This window comes from Leucoraja erinacea, chromosome 6 (assembly GCF_028641065.1).
Source record: "Leucoraja erinacea ecotype New England chromosome 6, Leri_hhj_1, whole genome shotgun sequence".
NCBI lineage: Eukaryota > Metazoa > Chordata > Chondrichthyes > Rajiformes > Rajidae > Leucoraja > Leucoraja erinaceus.
Window position 1 is genome coordinate 47345629 of NC_073382.1, and position 20699 is coordinate 47366327.

General features: G+C 40.3%; 1 protein-coding gene across 4 annotated transcripts in view; it reads right to left on the reverse strand.

The window, feature by feature from the left end:
- The window catches only part of cdk8 (cyclin-dependent kinase 8), a 90809-nt gene that overhangs the window by 36105 nt on the left and 34005 nt on the right, over positions 1-20699 (reverse strand). For 3 of the 4 annotated variants that reach the window (XM_055636915.1, XM_055636914.1, XM_055636917.1), the window contains exons 3-4: positions 19402-19512; positions 13592-13732 (exon numbers count right to left, since the gene is read on the reverse strand). In XM_055636915.1, coding sequence (XP_055492890.1) covers positions 13592-13732; positions 19402-19512 — 252 coding nt within the window. The remainder of the gene's footprint in view (positions 1-13591; positions 13733-19401; positions 19513-20699) is intronic. The other variant, XM_055636916.1, reaches the window with a different exon arrangement.

Genomic DNA, 20699 nt, shown 5'->3' on the forward strand with positions numbered 1-20699 from the left:
TTATTTAGGTGATAGGTATAACATGGGCACACTGTATTATAACTTGACAGGAAAGAGAAGATAGAATTTACCACTGCACACATATGGATGTGCTTTCATATGTCCAAGAGCCAGAACTCAGAAACACTGGACAGGTTAGTTTTGTGGTATTTTCACATAAATTCTCATTGTCAGCCTGTAATGGTGAGTTATATAGTTTACTATTCACACTTACATTGAACAGATGTCGATATAGATATATATATATATATATATACACACACACACACATACACACTATATTTAAAAAAAAAACTATTGCTCGAAGATGGAAGTGCTTCCAAAAAATAAATAATTTATGTAGAATGCAGAATATTGAATTTCCTCTTGGTGCTGAAAATATTCTGAGTAAATCATCTTATTGATGACCTTATGATGTTCAGAATAAATATTTGTGTTCAATGCCATTGTATGGAGTAATATGCTGAATAACTCAACATAAATCCAGTACCTGTACTTCCAAAACTCAATAGAGTTTTGCCTATAGTATTAGTTTAGTTGATACAGCTGGGAAACAGGCCATTCGGCCCACTGAGTCCATGCCAACCCGCGATCACCCGTTCACACAAGTACTAAGAGTTTGTTCGTTCGTTTGTATGTCAGACGATTTAGCTCGCTGTTGGCTTCTGTCGTCGTACAACATGAATTGTCGCCCGACGCGTGACCGAGTGCATCGCGTCGTCGCTTCCATGGATCGCCACGAGGAGGCTTCTGTCATGATCCCCAGTTCCAAGAGTCAAGAGAGTCAAGAGTGTTTTATTGTCATATGTCCCAGATAGAACATTGAAATTCTTACTTGCTGCATCACAACAGAATATGTAATCATAATAAATAATATAATAAAAACTCAGAAAAAATAAAGAACAAACAATAACAGTGTAATAATAATAATAATAGTCCATTGTAGTTCAGAGCTTATGAGGTAGTGTTTAATAGCCTGATGGCTGTAGGGAAGAAGCTGTACCTGAACCTGGACGTTACAGTTCTCAGGCTCCTGTACTTTCTTCCCGATGGCAGTGGTGAGATGAGTGTGTGGCAGGATGGTGTGGGTCTTTGATGATGTTGGCTGCACACTTTAGATTATTTCTAGAAGCCAATTAACCTACAGACCAGCAAGTCTTTGGAATGTGGGTGGAAACCAGAGCACCTGGAGAAAACGCACGCGGTCACAGGGAGAATGAACAAACTCCCTACAGACAGCACCCCCAGTCAGGATCGAACCTGCGTCGCTAATGCTGTAAGGCAGCAACCAACTCTACCTCTGCACCACTGCGTTGCCTTAATGTGCCACCAATATTTACCCTCATAAAGAGTTATCACAGCTTTTGTTTTAAAGAAAAATTATCTTAATAGAAGAGATTCATTTTCTAAAATGTATTTTCTCTTCAAGGCACCATCATATTGTGTCACAAACAGTGAAACAACACAAAAGGCAACCATGTAACATTATGTACCAATGCCTGCTGAAAAATAATTATTTGCATTAATCCAACTTTACAGTTCCAGGTCTCTTGCCTTGTAAATTAAGACACAACTCATTCATCCCGGTGCTACTTAAATGAGGGAGTGCTGTAATCTCAAAGACACTTTTAGGAGATTCACTGTCACTTTCTAAAGGGCAATAAATCCTGGCGCCGCTAGAAAGTAAGGTATTCTATAAATTAATTTAAAAATAATGGATTTCTGCCATTTTCAGGCAGCAAGCTCCTTGTAATCTCAAGAGTGATTTAAAAAAAAATGGAAATAATCCTTCTGCCTTTAACTCATTAAGGGAGATTGGCCCTTTCTGCTCAACCACTAATTATTTCGCAGATAATTGAAAAAAATCACACGTGGTTAAGTGCACATTGTCAGATTTTAATAAAGGCCATTTTTATACATTTTGGTTTCACCATGTAGAAATTACAGCGGTGTTATACTTTGTTCCCACCCCCCATTTCAGGGCACCATAATGTTTGGGACACAGCAGTGTCATGTAAATGAAAGTAGTCATGTTTAGTATTTTGTTGCATATCCTTTGCATGCAATGACTGCTTGACATCTGCGATTCACGGACATCACCGGTTGCTGGGTGTCTTCTCTGGTGATGCTCTGCCAGGCCTGTATTACAGCAATCTTTAGCTTATGCTTGTTTTTAGGGCTAATTCCCTTCAGCTTTCCCTTCATCATATAAAAGGCATGCTTTGGATCTTGGGCAGTTCCTTCTCTCCTCCATAATTTGCTCTTGCCATTGCTCTGATATGTTAATCTTTGTCTCATCTGTCCACAAGATCTTTTTCCAGAACTGTGGCTGCTCTTTTAAGTACTCCATGGTAAACTGTAACCTGGCCATCCTATTTTTGCTGCTAACCAGTGGTTTGCATCTTGCAGTGCAGCCTCTGGATTTCTGTTCATGAAGTCTTCTGTGGACAGTGGTCATTGACAAATCCACACCTGACTCCCAAAGAATGTTTCTGATTGTCGGACAGGTGTTTGGGGGAATTTTCTTGATTTTAGAGAGAGTTCTGCTATGGAGGTCTTCCTTGGCCTGCCAGTCCCTTTGCGATTAGTAAACTCACCAGTGCTCTCTTTCTTCTTAATGATGTTCCAAACAGTTGATCTTGGTAAGCAGGTTTGGCTGATGTCTCTAACAGTTTTATTCGTGTTTCTCCGTCTCATAATGGCTTCTTTGACTTTCATTGGCACAACTTTGGTCCTCATGTTGATAAACAGCAATAAAAGTTTCCAAAGGTGATGGAAAGACTGCAGGAAAGACTAGGTGCTGAGAGCTCTCTTATACCTGCATTGAGGCGGCATTTAAACACACCTGATCAATTACAAACGCCTGTGAAGCCATGTGTCCCAAACATCATGGTGCCCCGAAATGGGAGGGACTATGTGTAAACACAGCTGTAATTTGTCCATAGTGAAACCAAAATGTATAAAAATGGCCTTTAATAAAGTCTGAAAATATGCACTTTAACCACAGATTTGTTCTATTACAAATCTCAAATTGTGGAGTACAGAGGCAAATAAATAAAATGATGGGTCTTTGTCCCAAACATTATGGAGGGCACTGTAGATCTATCAACGAGAGAGCTGTACTAAACTACTATCTACCTCATTGGAGACCTTCAGACTATCTTTAATCGGACTTTACTTTGCACTGAACATTATTCACCTTATCATGTATTGGTACCTGTTGCGGCTGTACCTGTGGATGGCTCTATTGTAATCATATATTGTCTTTCTGCTGACTGGTTAGCATGCAACAAAAGCTTTTGACTGTACACACAATAAACTAAACTAATGTACGGGCGATCGGTGGTCAGCGTGGAATCGGTGGGTCGAAGGGCTTGTTCCCACTCTGTATCTCTAAACTAAACTAGTCATCGAGTAATATTTCATGCTATACTCTTACCATGGTTTGACTCATGTTTTACTCTGCTCCAGCATGGCTTTCCTGCTATCACATTCTGTGCCTTGGCCAATAAAGATAACTATTTAATTTAGCTTCTTAACCACTTTATTAAAGTTTCTATATTCCTCAACACTTCTCAGTATCCAAACATTTATTGCTCCCTAACTTGAGAGAGAGAAAATGAGGAATTAAGGAAGCCTAGTATTCGTCAAGAGAATAGCATTAGGGAATTTGGGGAATTAAGAACCAGGGGACAAAGGTTAAAGGTGAGGAAGGCAAGATTTAATAGGAACCCGAGAAATAACTTTTTTTTTTTTACACACAGAGTGATGGGTAAATGAAACGAGATGATGGAGGAGGTAGATGAGGCAGGTATCATCGCAAAGTTTAAGATTCAGACAGATACATGGATAGGATAGGATTAGAAGGATATGAGCCAAACACAAGTAGGTGGGACTAGTGTAGCTGAGACATGTTGGTCGTATGGGTAAGTTGGGCCGATGGGCCTATTTCTGCGATGTATGACTAAGTTGGTGCATTTGAATTCTGATCAATCCTAGGATTTATCCAAGAGTTTAGGAAGAGGTCAAGTTAGAAATGGTGGAGGATCTGATTGTTACCTTTCAAAGCTCTATAGACTCTGGAATTCTTCTCATGGATGGAAGGAACCAGAGATGCGGTTGAGAACGTGGAGAAAGATGTAATGAAATTTTAAGGGGATATTAATCAGTAAATGAGAACAAGGCAGGTGGAATACAATGGCAGGTGGACAAATGGTGGAGTCCTCAACTTTGGTGAACAGAATGAAAATGTATAGTACTTGTTAAATATGAAGCAATAGAGTAGTGGTGATGTTCAGAGGGACAGATGTGCATATATATATATATATATATATGTACAACATGCATATGTATCGTTGTTTATCGAATAAAAGATATGTTTCCCTTTAATACCAGAAGATTTGAATTCCCAGAAAAGACATTTCTCTCTCCATGGATGACAAAATTAGTTTACATCTGCTGCTCTGGCAGCCGTTTCTGTTAAGCTGTTCCACCAACCCAAAAATTATTTGAAATATTTATTTTGTGAACCATGGGAATTAATTGTTATTAAAAACACATTTTTCAAAACCATGCTGCAGGCACAGTGGCGCAGCTGGTAGAGCCGCTGCTTCATAGTGCCAGGGACCTGGTCTGATCATGACCTCAGGTGCTGTCTGTGTGAAGTTTGCACATTCGCCCTGTGACTGCGTAGGTTTCTTCTGGGTGCTCCAATGGACTTCCACCTCGCAAAGGTCTGTAAGTTAATTAGCCTCTGTAATTTGCCCCCAAGTGTGCAGGGAGTGGATGCGCAAGTGGGATAGTAAAATAGCAACTGCAGTTTCTTTAGGCTCTACGTTTGTGGCAGGTCTGTTGTGTATTTTCTCCAAGGCATCAACATGCTTTATAAAGTGTATGTTCCACTCATTCAAAGGCGTGTGATTAGAGATTATCAATATTGTTCAATGTGTTTTGTTGACTCTCCTTTGCCTGTTTAGCTTTGGAATTAAAGGATAAAAAGAAAATGCTGGATAATGGCAGATAACTTGCAACACATAAATATTCAGTTTTGACGCTTCCAACGTTATTTTCTCTGGCGGTCCTTCACTTGGTATGAGCAGGGAAAGCAAGTCTTGCTTAAGCGGTGTTTAAAAGATGATGCCAGTGATAATGAAGTACTTCTAATGTACTCAAGTGTCAAGAGAGTTTATATGTTCAAATTCTGAACTATAGTTTGAATAAAGCAAGAAGTTAACATCGATGGATATCAGTGTGATGAGATAACATCTTCAGTAAACTCAGATCCTGTAAAAATTGTGGTAGTCAAAACAGGATGGTGGATATTTGAAATGCAGATAAAACTATTGTATTCTTGAAAATAGGGCTTAATTACTTTACAATGTTTTTCTTTCTGACCATTTATGAAACAATAGATATCCGGCAAGAATGTTTGCTTAGTCAAACAACCAAAAGCTTCCCATGGATAAAGCACATATTTCTCAGTGAAAAGCTTCTTAACTGGCATGGGAGTGAACCTTTTTAAATTAACGTTTCTTTTTAAAGTGAAAGTATCTGATAGAATATAACTATTATAAAACAAAGACGGTTTAGGGATTTTTGATGCTAGATAAACAAATAATAATAACCATGAGAGTGGAGGATAAAGTAAAAGTAAAACGTGAAAGTAAAACTATTTGAGTTTATCAAATAAGCCATTCCACTGTAGATTTCAGAACATCATTTTAAAAGCATCTTACAACTTAATTTCAAAGACAATATAATCAGCCCAAATAAATAAGCAGCTAACAAAAGTTTTGCATTTTAGCATTTTTTAAATTTATTTTAAAGTTAACATTTAAATCAATTACAGATTCTTCCAGGAATACATTTGCACGCATGTATCCATTTACATCCCACTGAAGTATTTGTGGCCAAGAAGGAAGAAAAGTAAGAAAGACATGAAAGGACAAAGCTAGTTGATCATAATCGGATTATTCTAACTTTAGTTTAGTTTATTTATTGTCAGGTGTACCGAGGTAGTGAAAAGCTTTTGTTGCATGCTAACCAGTCAGGGAAAAGACAATACATGATTACAATCGAGCCGTTCAGAGTCCAGATAACTGCAAACCCGTATGTGGATATGGACATCATTTCTTGGAATTAAGATCAAATAACATAGAACAGTACAGCACAGGTATCAACCCTTTGGACTACAATGTCCACACCAATCACCATTGCAAAGTTAAACTATCTTCCTCTACATGTCCCTCCATTCCATCTGCTTATTCAAAAGTTTCTTAAATATCACTATCATGTATACCTCCACCACCACCCCTGGCAGCGCCCTCCAAGCATCCGCCACTCTGTGTAAATAAAAAACTTGCTCCACGCATCCCCTTTGAACTTTGCCCCTCTCAACTTAAAGCTGTACCGTCTAGTCTTTAACATTTCCACCTTGAGAAAAAGGTTTTGACTCTACGTTGCCTATTTATGCCTCTCATATTTTATACACTTCCAGTGGGTTTCCCCTCTACCGCCACCTGGTCAATTTGGTCTGAAGGGTCTCGACCCAAAACATCACCTGTTCCTTTTCTCCAGAGATGACCAGCTGAGTTACTCCAGCTTTCTGTGTCTATCTTTGGCTTATACCAGCATCTGCAGTTAATTCTTACACATAGTTTGTGATCTATTATCACACATGAAGAACAGCCACCTCATTTAGGCACTGGAGGACCATAGGCATTGGAGGACTACATGACATTGAAATTAAACACAATAGTCACAAAGTGCTGGAGTAACTCAGCGGGTCAGGCAGCATCTCCGGACAACATGGACAGGTGATGTTTCGGGTCTGAAGAAGGGTCCTAACCCGAAACCTCATCTATCCATATTCTCCATAGATGCTGATTGACCCGCTGAGTTAGCAAGAGATAAGACTGATTGGCTCTAGCCCGAGTGGGAGGAGAGAAGTGAGTCAGAGGGGTGAAAACAGTTGAAAAGTAGAAGCCAAGCACAGGCAGACTTTACTCAGAACTGCTGTAGATTTGGGAGCAACAGCAGGAGGAGATTAGCAAGACATACGACTGATTGGCTCTAGCCCGAGTGGGAGGAGAGAAGTGAGTCAATGCCGGGAAAACAGTTGAAAACTGAGGAATTTGGTTTGTAAATTGGTAAATGAGTCAATTTAAGCAAGACTGCTCTTAGGGAGCGGCAGTGAGTGAGTGGCCTTGTGAGGGAAGTGCCCTGTGAGAAAAGTGCGAGTCTTTGGCTCAAGAGTCTTCGGCTGAGGAGAGGAGACCACATCACCTGTACTACGCTTGAGAGGTAGAGACGTAAGAAGATGTCGGGCAAGCTGATTCAGTGCGATGCTTGCAGTATATGGGAGGTCAAGGACACCGCTGGTGCCTCTGGCTGCTACAAATGCGAGAAGTGCATCCAGGTAGAGCTCCTGAAGGACCGTGTTGGGGAACTGGAGAAGCAAGTGGATGACCTCCGGTTCGTCCGAGAAACGGAGTCGTTCCTCGACAAGTCCTACAGTAAGATTGTTACACCTAAGGTACTGGAAGAGAGAAGGTGGGAGACAGTGAGAAAGGGAGGGAAGCATGGAATGCCAACGTCCCCGGGTGATGTACCTCTTGTGAACAGGTTCATCCGCTTAGAAGCTGTCGGGACAGAAGACGCGTTTACACTGAGCGGCGGACTGGCTTGCGATGCGAATAGGGCTGTTGAGCCAAAACCAAAAAGGCCTAAGGCAGGCAACGCCATTGTAGTGGGAGACTCCATTGTGAGAGGTACGGACAGGGATTTCTGCGGCAACAGACGGGATGCGAGGATGGTGTGCTGCCTTCCTGGTGCCAGGATCCAGGATGTCACGGACAGAGTGCAGAAAATCTTCAAGGGCGAAGGTGAACATCCAGAAGTGGTGGTGCATATCGGCACAAACGATGTCGGAAAGAAGGGGATGAATATTTTGCAGCGTGACTTTAGAGAGCTCGGAAAAATGCTGAAAAGCAGGACCTCCAGAGTTGTTATCTCCGGTTTGCTTCCAGTTCCTCGTGCTGGCGAGAGCAGGAACAGGGAGATACGGGACCTGAACGTGTGGCTGAGGAACTGGTGCACGGGGCAGGGATTTAAATTCTTAGATCACTGGGATCTGTTTTGGGGTAAGGGGGAACTGTACAAAAGGGACGGATTGCATCTTAACAGGTGTGGGACCAGCATTCTGGCAGGCAGGTTTGCCACTGCTACACGGGTGGTTTTAAACTGAATAAGGGGGGTGGGGTGTCGAATGGGATAGTGGAGGATGGAGTTAAAGGGAAAGGGTTTCTTAAATGTGTGAGCGTAGAGACAGAGGGGTGTAAAATGAGGATAGAAGCAATAGGTAGCAAGGTGAAAAGTAAAAGCGGCAGGCCGGCAAATCCAGGGCAAAAATCAAAAAGGGCCACTTTTCAGCATAATAGTATAAGGGGTAAGAGTGTTGTAAAAACAAGCCTGAAGGCTTTGTGTCTCAATGCAAGGAGCATTTGTAATAAGGTGGGTGAGTTGAATGTGCAGATAGCTATTAATGACTATGATATAGTTGGGATCACGGAGACATGGCTCCAGGGTGACCAAGGCTGGGAGCTGAACATCCAGGGATATTCAATATTCAGGAGGGATAGACAGAAAGGGAAAGGAGGTGGGGTAGCGTTGCTGGTTAGAGAGCAGATTACGCAATAGAAAGGAAGGACATTAGCTTTGAGGATGTGGAATCGATATGGGTAGAGCTGCGAAACACTAAGGGGCAGAAAACGCTAGTGGGAGTTGTGTACAGGCCACCTAACAGTAGTAGTGGAGTTGGGGATGGCATCAAACAGGAAATTAGAAATGCGTGCAACAAAGGTAAAACAGTTATAATGGGTGACTTCAATCTACATATAGATTGGGTGAATCAAATTGGCAAGGGTGCTGAGGAAGAGGATTTCTTGCAATGTATGCGGGATAGTTTTCTAAACCAACATGTAGAGGAACCAACGAGAGAGCAGGCTATTCTAGATTGGGTATTGAGTAATGAGGAAGGGTTAGTTAGCAGTCTTGTTGTGCGTGGCCCCTTGGGCAAGAGTGACCACAGTATGGTTGAGTTCTTCATTAGGATGGAGAGTGACATCGTTAATTCAGAAACAAGGGTCCTGAACTTAAAGAAAGGTAACTTTGAGGGTATGAGACGTGAATTGGCCAAGATAGACTGGCAATTGATTCTTAATGGGTTGACGGTGGATATGCAATGGAAAGCATTTAAAGACTGCATGGATGAACTACAACAATTGTTCATCCCAATTTGGCAAAAAATAAATCAGGGAAGGTAGTGCATCCGTGGATAACAAGGGACATCAGGGATAGTATCAAAACAAAAGATGAAGCGTACAAATTAGCCAGAAAAAGCAGCCTACCAGAGGACTGGGAGAAATTCAGAGACCAGCAGAGGAGGACAAAGGGCTTAATTAAGAAAGGGAAAATAGATTATGAAAGAAAACTGGCAGGAAACATAAAAACTGATTGCAAAAGCTTTTATAGATATGTGAAGAGAAAAAGATTAGTTAAAACAAATGTAGGTCCCTTGCAGTCAGAAACAGGTGAATTGATCATGGGGAACAAGGACATGGCAGACCAATTGAATAACTACTTTGGTTCTGTCTTCACTAAGGAAGACATAAATAATCTGCCGGAAATAGCAGGGGACCGGGGGTCAAAAGAGATGGAGGAACTGAGTGAAATCCAGGTTAGCCGGGAAGTGGTGTTAGGTAAATTGAATGGATTAAAGGCCGATAAATCCCCAGAGCCAGATAGGCTGCATCCCAGAGTACTTAAGGAAGTAGCCCCAGAAATAGTGGATGCATTAGTGATAATTTTTCAAAACTCTTTAGATTCTGGAGTAGTTCTTGAGGATTGGAGGGTAGCTAATGTAACACCACTTTTTAAAAAGGGAGGGAGAGAGAAAACGGGGAATTACAGACCAGTTAGTCTAACATTGGTAGTGGGGAAACTGCTAGAGTCAGTTATTAAAGATGGGATCGCAGCACATTTGGAAAGTGGTGAAATCATTGGACAAAGTCAGCATGGATTTATGAAGGGTAAATCATGTCTGACGAATCTTATGGAATTTTTCGAGGATGTAACTAGTAGAGTGGATAAGTGAGAACCAGTGGATGTGTTATATCTGCACTTTCAGAAGGCTTTCGACAAGGTCCCACATAAGAGATTAGTATACAAACTTAAAGCACATGGTATTGGGGGTTCAGTATTGATGTGGATAGAGAACTGGCTGGCAGACAGGAGCAAAGAGTAGGAGTAAACGGGTCCTTTTCACAACGGCAGGCAGTGACTAGTGGGGGTACCGCAAGGCTCAGTTCTGGGACCCCAGCTATTTACAATATATATTAATGATTTGGACGAGGCAATTGAATGCAACATCTCCAAGTTTGCGGATGACACGAAGCTGGGGGGCAGTGTTAGCTGTGAGGAGGATGCTAGGAGGCTGCAAGGTGACTTGGATAGGCTGGGTGAATGGGCAAATGCATGGCAGATGCAGTATAATATGGATAAATGTGAGGTTATCCACTTTGGTGGCAAAAACAGGAAAGTAGATTATTATCTGAATGGTGGCCGATTATGAAAGGGGGAGATGCAACAAAACCTGGGTGTCATGGTACACCAGTCATTAAAAGTAGGCATGCAGGTGCAGCAGGCAGTGAAGAAGGCGAATGGTATGTTAGCATTCATAGCAAAAGGATTTGAGTATAGGAGCAGGGAGGTTCTACTGCAGTTGTACAGGGTCTTGGTGAGACCACACCTGGAGTATTGCATACAGTTTTGGTCTCCTAATCTGAGGAAAGACATTCTTGCCATAGAGGGAGTACAGAGAAGGTTCACCAGACTGATTCCTGGGATGTCAGGACTTTCATATGAAGAAAGACTGGGTAGACTCGGTTTGTACTCGCTAGAATTTAGAAGATTGAGGGGGGATCTTATAGAAACTTACAAAATTCTTAAGGGGTTGGACAGGCTAGATGCAGGAAGATTGTTCCCGATGTTGGGGAAGTCCAGAACAAGTGGTCACAGTTTAAGGATAAGAGGGAAATCTTTTAGGACCGAGATGAGGAAAATATTTTTCACACAGAGAGTGGTGAATTCACAGCCGACTCCTGAAGAGTGTTTCTGATCTGTCGGACAAATGTTTGTGAGTTTTTCTTTATTATAAAGAGAATTATTCTGTCATCAGCTGTGGAGGTCTTCCTTGGCCTGCTGGTCCCTTTGCGATTAGTAAGCTCGCCAGTGCTCTCTTTCTTCTTAATGATGTTCCAAACAGTTGATTTTGGTAAACCTAAGGTTTGGCTGATGTCTCTAACAGTTTTATTTTTGTTTCTCAGTCTTATAATGGCTTCTTTGACTTTCATTGGCACAACTTTGGTCCTCATGGTGATAAACAGCAATAAAGGTTTCCAAAGGCGATGGAAAGACTAGAGGCAAGACTAGGTGCTGAGAGCTCCCTATACCTGCATTAAGGAGGCAATTAAACACACCTGAGCAATTACAAACACTTGTCCCAAACATCATGGTGCCACGAAATGGAGGGACTATATATAAACATGTAACTTCTACATGGTGAAAGTATTCCTCAATCAAATGTCTAGAAACAGAGTAAGAACAATCATCCTTTTGCAACCACCAAAAATCTATTTTAAATCTAGGACTCATAGCATCATACCCTCCATCTATGGTAGTTAGATTAATGTTTCCTGCAGCATATTGTCTAATGATGGACCTGAGCAAATTTCAGCTGTCAGGTTGACTGTTGCATCAATAATTTGTGACAAGTTATGCTGAAACAAATTCATAAAACTTCTCTTGAAATTAATAATGGATATCAGACCTGTTACCTTCACTGGTATAAATAGTTTATTTTATGGTCACAATATAACAGACTGTTTGTTGGTCACAGTTTGGAATATCAACTTCATTAGTTACCAATAAGCAGGTCAGTGCAATGCATTCTACACTGGTTGCTTTGGTAAAGCACACTGCATTGCAATATTTGGAACAGTTTCCCTCCAATTAGTAACATAGATCTATTGAAAATTCATCACCCTTTCAATCATACATACATAATATGAAGTTGTATTTTCGAAAGACTGATTCAATTCACCAGAAACAATGTACATTGACCGAGCAAATCATGTGGCAAAGCAAACTCAAAAACCTAACAATCAATTCAGCCGCTCTAAACCAATTTGAAGTACCAGTTCGCTTTAAAAGGAAAAAAATTGAACATTTACATACCTCTCATGCTCTGAGTATGTACCTAACAGATCTACAGCCAATGAAGTGCTTTTGAACTGTAGTCACTCTAACAGTAGCCTCAGACAGTAATTGGATGATAACATTACAAGGTGCTCATCCCCACACTGACCTCTGTCCTGGGCCTCCTCCACTGTCAGAGTGAGGCCAAATGCAAATTGGAGGAACAGCACTTCATATTTTGCTTGGGCAGATGACAACCCAGTGGTATGAATATTGATTTCTCCAACTTCAAATAACCCTTGCTTTTCCTCTCACTATCCCTCCCCATCCTAGATCTCCGACTAGTTTTACTGTCCTCCTGATTAATTGTACTGTTTGTATGCTTCATTGTCACCTTCCCCTCAGCAACTATGAACCATTCTACATTTTCTTGTCATTGTCTGCTTTGATCTGTCGTTTCACACCTTACACTTCCATATCTCTAGTTTCCCTCTCCAGATTCTCAGTCTGAAGGGTCTCAACCCGAAATATCACCCATTCCTTTTCTCCAGAGATGCTGCCTATGCCGCTGAGTTACTCCCGCATTTTGTGTCTATTTTCATTTGTGTTTTTAAACGTTGACTAAGGATTAAATATGACCATAGCCTAGCTACTCATTTTTGAAATAGTTCAATTTGACATTTGACATCTTCTTGATGGCAGTGAGAACCTCACACAAATCTCTCCTCTGTAAGATAGCACTCTCAGCAGTTTAGCAATTCCTCTGTAGAGCATTGAAGTGTTGGCCTTCAAGTTTGCTCTTTGAAATAAAGGAAGCCATATGTGAACATTTCACAGCTCCCTTAAATTGATCATTAATCTGCTTGGGGGTAGGATTAGTATTTAGATATCAGAAATCTAAATGTACAAAGCTTTTTTTTTAAAGAAACAATTAAATAAAATAGCAGAAGATATTTTCCCTAAATCTTATTTCTTTTCTAATTATAATAACTTTCACATTGAGGCATTTACAACCTTTTTCATAGATGATAGCACAAAGTATAATGAGTGAAGCAAAGAAGCTAGTGATGAGGAGGCTGAGAGGAAATGGAAATAATATTTCTGTGGTGTTTTTAAAATCACAATTCAAAACATAGGATAAAGAAATGTCAGCAAGGCACAAAAAAATCCAAAGAATGTTATTCATCATTTACTACAACTAAAACCCTTGATTGCGCCATTGCAGTTAAGATGTTTGATCTGTAACTAAAGCAACGAGCAATGAAATTAGCTTTTACCTTTCAATAACTATTCAAGCACTGTTATTCCTTTCAAGTATCCCCAGTAAATCACTCACCAGATCTCTGTGTAACACCCAGTTAGCATGCAGGTAGTGAATGCCATCTAGAATCTGATATAATAGGGACTTCACCATCCCTCGAGGTAATTGAACTGGTTTCTTGTTTGCTTTAGAAGCTCTGTGAAATTTGATTATGTGCTGAAAGAAGAAACGAATAAACGGAGAGTCAGAGACTGGGACCACATTATTCGTGAATCTGCATTCCAGAGAGTAAATTCTTGGTTGTGAACTGGCACATTTAAAACTCCCTTGCTTTTTCATTCTCAGCTCTTTTAAAACACTTTTAATGTGCCCCCAACCCCCCCCCCCCCCCCCCCCCCCCCCCCCCCACCCTCACAATCACATCAATACATGCATCATAAAGGATTCCCATCTGAGTCAGCCACAGTTGAAGAACTAACCATACCCCTTATTGTTTCCAACACCTGGAATATAATGTACATGCAGCTGAAAGAATGCACCATTATAAAAAGGCCTTTGTGTTTCTTTTTAGCCATAATGTATGAATTTGGGGGTTTATTTTTAAATATTTTGAAACATTTCTGTGATCACATTTTGATTGGATGAGTGATTGTTTGGGGCAATCATGTAATAAAACACATTCAGATGTAGGAAATGAATTTAGGCGATAAAACTTTAAAATAGTACATACTACCTGTACAATGATGGGCAAAAATAATTGGTCAAGTTTGATACTACCAGACAGAAACACGATACTTCAGGAACATCTTACTCTGAGAAACAGATTATCATTTACAAGCTGAAAGACCAAAAGGCTACAAACATATTTTTGAGCCATAAGGCAAGTATTTAAGTAAATAAATCCAACAAAAAAAATCAAATGATTAGAGTTGAAAATTGGAAAGTTGGGCCAAATATGGACATGTGTAAAAAAAAGTGAAGGTTCATAAAGTGAAGGCAGCAGGAGACATCAGAAAGGCTGGTACAAACAATGGCCAGACATCCTGTTTACAAGGGGATTGTGGAATTTAATGACAGTTGAAATACAAAGTCAACAATTATTAAAACAAGCTTACAAAGAACAAAAGAATGACTAGTTTGTCTGAACTATACTTAGGTTCCAAGATTACAAAATCAATTTAAACAGGGTGAATCCTGCTGTGAGATTTGAAGACTTGGGTCAGACAAAAAAAAAAAAGAAAAAAAAATTGCCACAGTAAATTCAAATATACATTGTCACCTGCAGCTTCATCGAATCTACTCTATCAATGATGTATTTGCTGGGAAAATGTGTCTGAATTGTATAATATATGTTATGCAAATCTCACAGAAATTGGACTATTTCTGAAGCTTTCTCTTACAAAGTTGCTTTGTAGTACAAATCATTTACAAATCAGTAGCAGAGCCATTTTGTTAGTGAATTAGTAATATAATTCAAAACAAAGCATTGCCATTTATTGAAATTATTTATTTAGAATGTTAACTGGGATTCACCACAGCAAGAATTCAGAAGTATCAGGTTAATGACGTCATTTGTTGGAGCATTGTGACTGAAGTCATATTGGAGCCAGACAAGTTAGATTTCCCACACAAATTTATGTTCGTAAATCAAATGAGTTTTCACGTCAGTCTGGTGGTATAAACACTAGTCTGGACTAGTTTCCTCAGACGCAAAGTTAAAAAGGGAATCGAACTTGTGAATTAGCTAAAAATAAATCAGGATTTTTATTTTGTTTTTTTAAAATGCGTGTTTATGATACCACCAGACTGAATCTCAGTCTGGTGGTATCCCAGTTAAACTAATGAGGCACAACTTTCAATAAATGGCAATCCTTCGCTTTGAATTATATTTGGACAAATTAATATGGCTAAGTATGCAATTTGATTTTTGTGCGATACTGTTAAATAGTTTAAATTAAACTGGTGTTCAATTTTGGTTAAAAAAAATTGGTACAATATAAAATTTGAATTGCCAAATTATAAAAGGTGTCTGGTACTCCTAAAATCATTTATCATTTACCATATAAATGAATCAGGGAATTTTCATATGACTACAAAATAATTAGGACGGCCTAGTGACACAGCGATAGAGTTGCCAGAGACCCGGGTTCAATCCTGACCTTGGGTGCTGTCTGTGTGTACGTTCGCCCTGTGACCGTGTGGGCATTCTCTGGGTGCTCCAATTTCCTCCCACATTCTATACAGATGTGCTGGTTTGAAGGTTAATTGACTTCTGTAAATTATCCCTAGTGTGTAGGATAGAACTTGTTTACGAATAACTCGTGGTTGGCAAGGACTCAGTGGGCCGAAGTGCCTGATTGCACACTCTATCTCTAAACTAAACTAATTTGCTGTGCAGAAATGAGTACATGTCTGCCTGTGATAAATATACATTGTGAAATGAAAGTTAACAAGACATTTTGCTCTATTTATGACGGGAGTCACAAGTTAAGCGCAGACAAGTACAAAATAAATTATGAACAGAGCAAGCATAATTATGAATAATAAAGAAGACTGTCAGGTACTACACTAAATATCTTGTGAAGTTTTACAGTTCACAACATTAAACTAATTCAGCAAGAAGCAGAGGCAAGGGCATTAATTTGATATTTGATGCACACTAACAAATGCCTACACGCTGCTATCATTTTGCCATCTGTAGCTGCAAAAACAAACTTGAAAGGCTGCCCGAGAAGAAATAAATGGTCTTTTATCTTTTCACAGTTGCTATCCTAGTTCACGTGTAAAGGATTGTATGGTGCATGCAAAACTCAGTTGATACAAGAAATAGGTAGACAAAAATGCTGGAGAAACTCAGCGGGTGAGGCAGCATCTATGGAGCGAAGGAAATAGGTAACGTATCGGGTCGAAACCCTTCTTCAAGAGATATGTTTTATAATGCACTGTTGAAATACACTGGCCAAGTGAATGGGCAAGAAGAAAGAAGATGGAATATAAATGTGGATAAAAAATGTGAAATCATCCACAGTTGTAAAAGAAATATAGAAAGGTAGTGAGTTAATTTTAAATGGTGAGAGGTTCAAAGCTTTGCTGTTTAGAAGTCCTTGCATGTGAAATCACTGAAAGATAATATACAGCACCAGCAAGCAATCGGGAAGGCAAATGGTGTGGTTAGCCTTTTTACATGAGGATCTTATTGGGTAGAGGGTGTGCAGTCAGTATAGGCTCAACACACTGACTCCTGGACTGGCAGTTTTGACATTTGAGGAAAGATTTAGTTGACTTAGCATGTACTGTCAAGAGTTCTATTATACTCACTAGTTACATGGTATACCTGGACTACAATCTTTTTAATATTTCCAAGTAAACTGAAATTAAAATGAACCAAAATAAATTAATCTAAGCTAGATTTAATAGGAACCACTAGAGTCATGAGTGGTCCCAGATGATTAGAAAATTGTCAATATTATCCCGCTGCACAAAAAGGGAGCAAGGCAGAATAGTGGGAACTATAGGCTGGTTAGTCTGACTTCGGTGGTTGGTAAGATTTTAGATTCCATTATAAATATAAAAGATGAGGTTACGGAGTACTTAGAAATTCACGATAAAATAGGCTGACGTCAACATGGCTTTGTGAAGCGGAGCCCTTGCTTGACAAATTTGCTGTAATTTGTTGAAGAAGTAAACAGCAGGACAGACAAAGGAGAGTCAGTAGATGTTCAGAAAGCCTTTGATAAGGTGCTACGCGTTAGGTGCTTAGGAAGATGAGAGCCCATGGTATCAAAGGGCAGATACTAGCATGGATAGCAGGTTGGCTGGATGGCAGAAAACAAAGAGTGGCAATAAAGGGGGCTCTTTCTGGTTGGCTACTAGTGACTAGTGGACTTCTGCATGGGTTGGTGCTGGGGCCGCTACTCTTCACGTTATATATTAATGATTTGGACGAAGGGATTGAAGGCTTTGTGGCAAAGTTTGCGGATGATACGAAAATAGGTGGAGGGGCAGGTAGCGTAGAGAAAGCAGGGACTCTGCAGAAGGATCTGAGTTGTGAGAGTGGGCAGAGAAGTGGTAGATGGAATATAGTGTAGCAAAGTGTTGTGTCATGCATTTTGGTAGTAGGAATAAAAGGCGTAGACTATTTTCTAAATGGGGTGAGAATCCAGAAATCAGAGGTGCAAAGGAACTTGGGAGAGTTGGTGCAGGTTTCCCAAAAAGTTAATCTGCAAGTTGAATCGGAGGTAAAGAAAACAAACTCAATGCTAGCATTTATTTCAAGAGAGCTTGCATACAAAAACAGGGATGTAATGTTGAGGCTCTATAAGGCGTTGGTAAGGCCGCATTTGGAATATTGTGAGCAATTTTGGGCACCATATCTGAGGAAGGATGTGCTGGTTCTGGAGAGGGTCCAGAGGAGGTGTACAAGAATGATCCCAGGAATGAGTAGGTTAACCTATGATGAGCGTTGTCAGCACTGGGCCTGTACTCACTGAAGTTTAGAAGAATGAGGGGGGAACTCATTGAAACATACATAATAGTGAAAGGCTTGGATAGAGTGGCTGTGGAGAAAATGTTTACACTAGAGGGAGGTTCTATGACTAAAGGTCATAGCATCAAAATTAAAGGACGTTCTTTTAGGAAGACGAGGAGAAATTAATTTTATCAGAAGGTGGTGAATCTGCGGCATTCTTTGCCACAGAAAGTTGTGGAGGCCAAGTCAGTGGATATTTCTACAGCAGAGACAAATAGATTTTTGATTAGTACAGATGTCAAAGGTTATGGGGAGAAGGCAGAACAGGGTTAGGAGGGAGAGATAAATCAGCCATGATTGAATGGTGGAGTAGACTTGATGAGTTGGATGGCCTAATTCTATTCCTATTCCTTATGACCTTATGAGGGACATAACTTTCCACACAGAGGCTGGTGGATGTATGGAATGAGCTGCAAGAGGTGGTAGTTGAGGCAGGTACTATAACAAAATGTAAAATACGTGTGGTCAGGTACATGGGGAGAAAGAAAATGTAGCGATATTGCCCAAACACGGGCAAGTGGGATTAGCGTCGCTGGGACATCATGGCCAGCATGGGCAAGTTGGGCCGAAGGGCCTGTTAACATGCAATTTGACCCTATGACTACACTATGACTAGCATTTATTAAACAAATTCTTATGCAACTCATTGTTGATTAAAAATAGTAGAAATTTAGTTGTTTTTTACTTACAGTGACAATATTCACAATTTGTACTCATAATAAGAGTATAAACTTAATGGGCAGATAAAACAAAGAAAGATAAAAGCAAAAGATGGGTCTTGCTAAGCAAATTTTATTTTCATGCTTTATTAATTACCATTCACGACATTCTAAAATATTATGCAAAAGTTAGCGCAGCTGGTAGACCTGCTGCCTCACAGCACCAGTGACCCAGGTTTGAACCTGACCTCGGGTGTTGTCGATGTGGAGTTTACACATTCTCCTTCTGACGGTGCAAGTTTCTTCCGGGTGCTCCCGTTTCCTCCCACAATCCCAAGGCTTGCGGGTTTGTTGGTTAATTGGCCTCTGTAAATTGCCTCTTGTGTTTAAGGGAGTGGATGAGAGAGTGTGAACAGGTGATCGATGGTTAGCACCGACTCAATGGGCCAAAGGGGCTGGCTCCATGCTGTGTCATTCAAGTTAATAATTCAGATAATTTTTCTGCTACTCAAATCATGTACATTAGCTTAGCTTGTGATTCTAAGTTTGATATCAATTTTGAAAGATCCATGGGACATTGTTTGTAAATGATTGCTACTGCAAAAATGCATTGTTAAATTAGTAAGTAAAATTAACAAAAACAATAGAATAATGCAATATACAGTAAGCACATTTCAGTCCAAGAAGGTAGACCTTACCCAGAGGTCATGTTCAGCATAGTCAAATAAAAGCCACACTTTCCTGTCGGCATGTGACAAAAATACTTTCTGAAGAGCAATGACATTTGGATGTTTCAACTCCCGCAGTAACTGTGAGAGAATAAAATGGAAAACATTAGTTATAATTGACATAGACATTTTATAACTTTCAAAAATATGATTAGCTCTTTTATTAACATCCCACATATAATCAACTTCACAGTGCGGCAGTGATGCAGCTGATAGAATGGCTGCCTGACAGCGCCATGGACCCGGGTCCGATCCTGACCTCGGGTGTGATCTGCGTGCAGTTTGCACTCTCTCGCTGTGACCGTGTATGTTTTCTCCGGGTGCTCCGGTTACCTCCCACATACCAAAGACATACGGGTTTGTAAGTTAATTTGCCTCTGGTTAATTGGACCCGGGTCTCTGGCGCTTTAACGCAGCAACTCTACCGCTGCACACTGTGCCGCCCTATGGGGAGGTATGGGTAATTAAACGCTAGCTCAGCCTGCAAAGTCCAGATCCCTCAAATGGGAAGAAAACCTTCAAACTGGAGACCTCAGTCTATTCCTTCCTTAAGTACGATGCCATTATAATTTTCATAGGGCAATAATTAACCCTCAACCAACATCATTATTTATCTATTACCACATTACAGTTTTGGGGATTATACCATGTACAAATAGCTGGTACATTCATACAAAGGCAAAATACTACGAATACAAGAAATATGAGGTAGAAACAAACCGCTGGAAAAAATGGAGCAGATTCAGGGCTCTCGCTTAACTTTCTTTCCCTGTTGCCAGCCGGGCAACCTCGGTAGCTTTTTAGGTTGCCAAATGACAGTTTAGGTGGTCATTTAAGATGGCTTGCATGACGTGTGCGATAATGTGCTCGGACGAAGTACATAGTTACCAGAATTATGGTCAATGAAGCATTCACATATTATTTTTGCTTCAAATAAAGTCGCAAACTAAACATATTCACCAATCAAGATGATATATACCACAAATACATGCAGCAAAATTACAATACAGTATCTCATCTCTTTTTACACGTTGCAATGAATGCAATTTCTATTATCTCTTTCCACTTCCAAACAAAAATATGGTTATTCAGTGTATGATCAACCTCGGTGAGACCAAGCGCAGGCTTGGCGATCGCTTCGCACAACACCTCCACTCAGTTCGCAATAACCAACCTGATCTCCCGGTGGCTCAGCACTTCCAACTCCCCCTCCCATTCCGAATCCGACCTTTCTGGTCCTGGGCCTCCTCCAGGGCCAGAGTGAGGCC